This window comes from Zingiber officinale, chromosome 4B, assembly GCF_018446385.1.
Source record: "Zingiber officinale cultivar Zhangliang chromosome 4B, Zo_v1.1, whole genome shotgun sequence".
NCBI classification, from domain to species: domain Eukaryota; kingdom Viridiplantae; phylum Streptophyta; class Magnoliopsida; order Zingiberales; family Zingiberaceae; genus Zingiber; species Zingiber officinale.
Window position 1 is genome coordinate 125,882,225 of NC_055993.1, and position 7,618 is coordinate 125,889,842.

Here is a 7,618-nt window from a genome sequence, read left to right on the forward strand (position 1 = left end):
GTGCCCGTTGTTAGAAATTAACTTGAAAAATTTGGATGAGGCCATCAGACATTTTTCAGTTACTGGCACAATGTTTGGTTGAACCACATAGTAACACAGACATTGACCCGGTCAAATATATTGGTCAGACAAATTTATATCAACATGTTAAACTGGAAAAGTGTTGATTGCACAAACTGATCAACTTTTTTCTTAAGCTTTTTTCTTCTTTTTCTTCCCTGTAATACGATCCCATTGGTTCTGTAAATTTGTTGACCTCAGTTGGCATATAGAAATTCAATTTGGCCAAAATTTTCAACTCCATTGATTAAGGCCTCAGTAACGTGGACGACCAACCACAAAATGCAGTTGACCTTTGCTCATCTTTTGTCACTGCTTATGCATGCCTGGTATACAGCTGCTTTGTTTTTCTCCTTATCAAACAGCATTATTTAAATCCACATACAAATAAAAAACACTATTTTTATCTAAATTCACATGCAACTGAAAGGCATTTTCTATATATTTCAAATGAAAAATAAAAATACCAGTCGGTAAACTGTGTCTGCTTAAATTGTATTGTGGATCAAATATATGATACAACTTGTCTTGAGTTCAATTATTGTGATCTAGGATTCTTGTTTTACTAATTAATGCTGTTTGATAAAAGCATGCAAGGTGTGATTTTTGTCACAAGGGTTGAAAGAGATTTTCATGCTAAGTGTGTGACTTGTTAGAAGGGGGTTAAGAGTCCTAGTATACTTAGATGAATCCGCCGTGAAGGATGGTATTACTAATTTATTTATCGGGTAAGTTCAAAGTACAATTTATTTAAGTTAAATACAAAAGTGTTTTTTTTTTAAACACAAACTGATTTCCCACTGTTTCTCTCAGTAGACTTGAGAGGGCAGTCCACTGGGCCATGCTGTGGCGGAGCCAATATTTCCCATCAACGTCGTCTTCAATCTACTGTACTGCACAATTGTTCCAATTGACTCTTCTTCCTCTGGTTCCTTTTCTTCCTCTTCTTCTTCCTTTTAAACCCATCAAACTCCACTAGACACGACCGTAACTACTCTCCTAATTCTCCTTGTCCATCCTCCTCCTTCCAACAATGCCTCGAGTCAATACGGAGAGGTTGGCCAGCAACACTAGCTTAACCATCGGCCTGGGAGATGCCACGTCGGAGGATGTCGATGCTGATCCTAATTATCACATCGCCTACGGCACCGTCGAGGTTCCGGCCGTGGGGTGGAGCCTCGGCTACCGCGTCTATGACCGGGAGGAGTCGACCAAAGGCGGCACCAACCCCAAGTCCCGCTCCTTAGGCTCCGACCGATTCTCCTGCTCGAAGTCGAACCCGCTTCCGTCGCCGACGGCCTCCAAGAACAAGCCGCCCATCATCGCCCTGCCCCGCGCCAACGTCCAGGCGGCGTCAGCCTATGACGGCCGCTCCGTCCGACGCCCCACCCAGTGCAGGTTCTTCCCCAAGGATAAGAAGAAGAAGCGGCCGGCGGTGTCGGATGCGGAGCCGGGATCCCCCAAGGTGTCCTGCGTCGGCAAGATACTGTCGGAGAAGGAGCGGTGCCGCCTCCGGCGGAAGGAGGGGAGAAAGAAGAGGGGCAGTTGGATAAATATGTTCCGGTGCATAGGCCACGGCGGCGCCGGAGAAGGAAGCGTCATCGAGTCTAAAGTGGTGTCGGCGCAGCAGGGTTTGGATAACTTGTCGCTGAAGGGCGGCGCAGTGTTGACAAAGACGAAGACGGGACAAGGGTCTGCGTCCGTAGACTCTTGCGACAGCGTTAAGGTGCCGGGGCTGGACGCGATGAAGCGGTTATCGTCGGGGCGGCGAGCGCCGTCGTGGGGTGAGGAAGCGGAGCTGAAGGCGAAGATCCGCCGCCCGGTCGGTCCGGACGAATAGCGGATGAATCGGGTTTGGAATTTCGGGCACAGCGGGGCCCACGTGCTCCTTTCTTTCCGAAAGGACCATGACTTTTCTCGTCGAAGATATTTGGAGGAAAAGGAATGAGATCAATAAACTTTCAGTAAATTTAAAAAGAAAAATATTTTTTTAAAAAAAAAAAGAATGGATGATAGAATGTCTATGTTGCCTATTTATATATTTCTCCTGTAAACAAATTATAAAGGCAATAAATATATTTAATAGCAAGGGGCTCATGGTGTCTACAACTTTGAGCACTAGTCTTTTGTCTTTGTGGTAGATATCGTTGATGGTCATGCAAAGCTTGACAAGACAAAGTCCTTGTACCGTCCTTACAACCATGACAATCAATCTTGTCGATTTGTGATTGAACTACATAAATAACGATGGAACATTGCACCTTCAAAGCTACTAGCTACTTGGCCCCTACCAAGCATTATTAATTATATTCCGCCTTGTCTCCATTGAGTGCTTCCATGTTTTCTTTCTCTCCAAAGTGTAATGTTTGGGTTTAGCAGACATGTTTGCTGCCTTTAAGCTCTCATTAGCTGACATGCTACAAGACATGCAGCTTATTAAAGTTTATATCATGTATCATGGACCCAATGAAGCAGTGCTTTATGCTCGCTTGCAAGGGTTTACGTGTGCGTGCGTGCGTGCACACGAACGAAGAATTAGAACAAAGAGTAGAGGACAAATACAAGCAGATGAATGTTCTTCGACGAGGGGACAAGAAGCTCTTGTTCTCCCTTAATTAGGAATATATATATATATATAGCAATGTGAGAATTAATCATGGAGACTAATTAAAGTCCATCAAAGCCTAGAGGCTTTTCCCTGCTCGTTGTAGCTAGCAGTGGACAAATACGAATGCTGTTGAGTCACCTGTTCTGTCACATCTTCCTCTCGTGCACATTATTCACACCATGAACAGTTTGAGCCCTGCCATTAAGAGACTTCCTATCTTCCTACCAACTACCTTCTCTGTTTTTCCTCGTAGAATTAAAGTTCTTCAAAGTTCAAATGTTGCTGGTATCGACACATGGACCACATATAACCAAAAAAGACATTGAACAACAAATGCGATCTATTGTCACATTCTCAGTTTTTTATTGATCTGCCTGTCAATTTTTTTTCAAATTAAATACTGTATTGTATTGGAATGGGAGATTTGGAGGGAGACCATCACGAACAATGGAGGAAATCCATATTCCTCTATTTATTGCTCACTTCTCTGATCATTCCATCAAATCTGAAATCCTCTTGAGCCGAGAAGGTCGAAACTGGTCATGGGCAGAAAACTAGACTTTACCTCCTCCTTCTTCTCTAGAATATTAAAGCACAGCACCGCCTCCTCGTCTCCTTGCACGCGACCGAAGACGCTTTCCTTCAGACTGGAGCATGACCCGGACGGTGCGTTCTTCGACCTCGCCGAGTCGTTGCCGTGCCTAAGTGAGTTGGTGGCCGGCGGGCTGAAATCGGAGAGGCTCTTCTTTGAGCCGGGGACGACAGAGACGAGCTCTGTGTTGCCGTCGGCGTTGGAGGGGAGCGTGGCGATGGAAGTGGAGTCGGACGACCCGTATGAGGATTTTAAGCGGTCGATGGAGGAGATGGTGATGGCGCATGGAGTGAGAGACTGGGCGTGGCTGGAAGAGATGCTGCGGTGGTACCTGAAGGCCAACGGAAAGAGCACCCACGAAGTTATCGTAGCAGCGTTCGTGGAACTACTTTGGAGATTCATTGCTTCCTCTTCCTCTTCCTCTTCCTCTGCTTCAAGATCTTCTGTTCTTGACACTGAAGAGTAAGAAAAGAGGGAAATAGTTGTAAAATTGGTATAATGAAATTTTCATGAAACATATTCCATCTATTTATTTTTTTCGGCATTTTACTAAACTGTCCATCCAGATTTCTCATATCTAACTTTTATAATACTAAAATCAGACCAGAAATTTCTATTATACCCCCCTCCTTTTCCATTCAAAAATTTATTACTTTAAATTTACAATATCAAATTAAGATAGTTACATTAAGAAGATTTCTAGGTTACTCCGTCATACGCCTATTATCTTTATATTTACATGAATCTTTTTCCATATCTATGAGACCGGTACTGAGAATCGTTAAGATAGCAGATCTACTTTTTTTATTAACAAGACTTCTAATAATAAATGGATTTTAATTCCAAGTGATTCCAAAATTTTCAAATCCATCAAATAAATCCTGTAACAATAATACAAAATAATTCCTAGTACTTGTCCATTAAAAAAAATATTAAAATATTAAAATTTTAAAATTTCAAGCTTTATGTCCATCAGTCAATTTAGGATAACTAGTTGATAATTTTAGAAAATTTTGAATTACTTCAAATTAAAATCAATATACTCCTAAAAACTTTTTTAATGTACCTATGCCCTCATATTTGAATTTGACAATGTAAATTTAAAGAGTAAATTTTTGAATAGGAAAGAAAGAGGAGGGGTATTGTTACAATGCGGAAATCTCACAACAATGACGTAGCGGTAGAAATTTACCTCACAACCTAGAGCAATGACGTCGAAGTCTTCTTCTCTCTTTTTTCTCGTGATGTTGTCGATTCTTGTGGAGATTAACATGCGCCAAATGGTTCACTGGGAGTTACCCAGGTGAGGCTCTCCAACGCCTAAGTCATCATGGAGTCCCAAATAGAGTAATTGAATGACAAAGTAAAGAATGGAGTAAAGGCGATTGATCCAGGGGTAATCTAAGAGCATCACGTGAATATGAGAGGTTAGTAATCTTGTGGAAGTGACGATTCAAGTCGAGAGAAAACCGAGGCACCCCGACTCCTTGGTGCCCCCGACTTCGTGGTGCCCCCATCTCCATAGAGTTTGTCTCTTTTGTGCCTCAAATTAGGATTTCAGACTATTTCAGGAAAAGAACAACGCTTGTGTGGATCTTGCGATTTTGGACGATTTCAGGAAAAGAATAATGCACGTACTGATATAAGGATTTTGGGACTATTTCAGGAAGATAACGATCTCATAGATTTGAGGGCACGTGGAGAGCATAAGGTTCAGCCAATGCCATATAAAAGGTGACTTACCTCTAGGGGCACATATACACACAAAAAAATATCCAAAACCCTAGAACTACTTGTAAGTACCCCAGATTAATTTTGATGTGATCAACCGAGTTAAGTTAGGTCCTATGTCTTTTGATGTCTTGTGTCTAAGTGTGTAAGAATTTAGGAACACAAGAAGCCGAATGGAAGATGTAGCAAGCAAGAAGGATGGCATGAGAAACAAGTCGACGGTTCGGTACATCTGAAGGATGAAAAGTTACGAAAGAGTACATCGGTGGACGAGAAGGACACGCATGGAGCGTTCAAGGGATGAGAATCCGAGGAGGAAGCTTGCTCAAGGAGAAGATTGGAGTTGGGTTTGGGTGAGCTCAATTTTGAACGGTCAAAGCATCACCCAAAGAGGCGCAAGGAAGAGTTAATCATTTGGAGGTTAACTGGAGCTCCAAGCTAGTTAGAGGAGCCTCCAAGCTAGTTGGAGGAGTCTCCAAGTTGGTTGGAGGCGTCTCCAAGATGATTGGAGGCGCCCTCGCGCTCTTAAAGGAGGCGCCCTGATGGAGGTTAGAGGCACCCTCGCGCCTCTTGATGGAGGCACCCTCGCGCCTCTTGATGGAGGCACCCTAATGGATACTGGAGGTGCCCTCGCGCCTCGCTTGGAGGCGTCCTGGAACTTTCATAGAGGCGCCTCCAATGAACAGTAGTCATTTGACTACCGTTGAGAAGAGGATAATCTTTATCCTCTTGGAGCCGTCCTAAATCTTTTTGGAGGCGCCTCCAACTAACATGAACTAACAGTAACATTCTCATAGGAGGCTATAAGAAGCCCCATGGATCTAGGAATTAAAAAATAATCACTGTACTTATTTCTTTAGTTATATGTGAGTTTTTAAGATTTATAAGAAGCTACTTAGCCTTCAACGAAGGAGTCTTTTTTAGTACACTTTCACTTGTCTTAAATTAACAACTACCTATGTTGTAATCAAGTAATTCTTTTATCCTTTTATTTATTTTATGTTATTATTTTTAATATTAATTAATTGTGCTTAATTAATGTTATGTCATTGTCAAGTATAAAGCAAGAGATTTTTCTAATTTTCTTTTTAGGACTATTCATCTCCCTCTAGTCGGCCTACCTAGACCTACACTACTCTTCATTCTTCCTCCTTCACCACACCAAAAACTAACTTGAGTGTTAGAGTGGCTTCACTTGGAATCTCTTGGTTGTCATTCTAACCCTCTTTCTCTTTCGTCTTCTTTTGTCTAAGCTCCAGTGGATCTCCTTGCCTATCCTCATTGTCGCTAGGCGATTGATGACAAGTTAGCATTGACGCTAACTCACCAGTGGTTCATTCATCGACATTCTCAAGTAGGATCAAATTGGTATCGTCTATAGAAAAATTGAGTAAAGACCTGAAGTAGGACGTTAGGATGGATAACACCGAAAAATCCAACATCATCGCCATGGCAATGGAGAATTTTTCACAAATTGATAGTTGCGATGGTGTAGACAGTATTGTAAGGGCAACTCCAACAACCTCTCCCGTCAGGAACCAATCAACCAACCAAGCCATCGCCTCAGTCAGCTAAAGCAATGTCGACTCCTCATCAGAAGAAGTCCTGGCCTACGGAAACACCGCAGACCGCGTTCCCCAGTACATCGGTTATAAAGGAATCCTCTATAGAATCTTCAAGAGAAACCCTCTGCCACCAGGTCCTTATGAGGGGAAAGACCTTTGAGTCTAATGGAACAAAAGGCCCTTAGGGCCCTCATTTCTCAAGGTGCATCCTCAAAGATGAGTTACCAAGATAGTTTCAAGCATTACAGATCAAGGAATATAATGATACTACCAATTTTGAATATCATATATGCAAATTTCAAAAGATCTCCCTATTACATAAGTATACAGATGGCGTTAAGTGCCGAGTTTTTTTAATAACGTTCTCAGGCTCAGCACAGAGGTGGTTCAGCGATCTTCCTGACTCTTCTATTCAAACTTTTGAGGAGTTTTAGACCGTATTCATGCAACACTTTGCCACCAGTCGAAAATATCAAAAAACTTCACATGATTTGTTTGCTCTCAAACAAAAACCCAAAGAACCCTTGAAGGAGTATATACTGTTGGATTTCGATATGTTGCAAAAGATTTGCAAAGTTTACGTTGAGGAGATGATTGGTTCATCTCCCTCAACGTATATTGCGATTAAGAGTCATCTAAGCATCGGTTACAAACCGATGCTTTCATCTTATAAATTTATGCATCCAAGAGATCGCAGAGGGGGATCGAGGAGGTGATTGCTGGTAAAGTGAAGAACATTCAAACAGCAGAGGGTTTTGGTTTGTGAACCTTGCAGAGAGCTTTTCGATATCGTTTCGTGATCGCTCTTCTGACGTCAAATGGTGACAAAGTTTGTCTCGTGAGATCACTGTAAGTTGATTACCTGCTTTATTTGTGTTTCATGTTGTTAGATTCAACAATGGTATCAGAGCCATTAGTTCTAAGTGCATGAAAACCTCTTGGAATTTTTTTTTGTTCTGCCCGTGATTTTGTTGACAAAATCGTGATCTGCATCTGCTGAATGAAATCACGAACTGTGATTAATCATTGGCAGACTATTGGCTTTCATGGCCGGTGAACACA

The 7,618-nt window shown here is 42.1% G+C and overlaps 2 protein-coding genes across 3 annotated transcripts; both read left to right on the top strand.

The window, feature by feature from the left end:
• Positions 1 to 623: 623 nt before the first annotated feature.
• On the top strand, positions 624 to 2,022 carry LOC121976501. 2 transcript variants are annotated; one of them, XM_042528681.1, is made up of 2 exons: positions 624 to 788; positions 874 to 2,022. In XM_042528681.1, the coding sequence occupies exon 2, from the start codon at positions 1,094 to 1,096 to the stop codon at positions 1,898 to 1,900; it is 807 nt and encodes a 268-aa protein (XP_042384615.1). In that variant the 5' UTR covers positions 624 to 788; positions 874 to 1,093; the 3' UTR covers positions 1,901 to 2,022. The 2 variants fall into 2 exon arrangements, with proteins under 2 accessions (XP_042384615.1, XP_042384616.1); XM_042528682.1 differs by having other exon boundaries at positions 877 to 2,022.
• A 919-nt stretch (positions 2,023 to 2,941) lies between these two features.
• LOC121977928 (transcription repressor OFP13-like) lies at positions 2,942 to 3,733 on the top strand. Its single transcript, XM_042530329.1, has one exon. It carries the CDS (start codon positions 3,211 to 3,213, stop codon positions 3,724 to 3,726), a length of 516 nt encoding a protein of 171 aa, XP_042386263.1. The 5' UTR covers positions 2,942 to 3,210; the 3' UTR covers positions 3,727 to 3,733.
• The last annotated feature ends 3,885 nt before the right edge of the window (positions 3,734 to 7,618 follow it).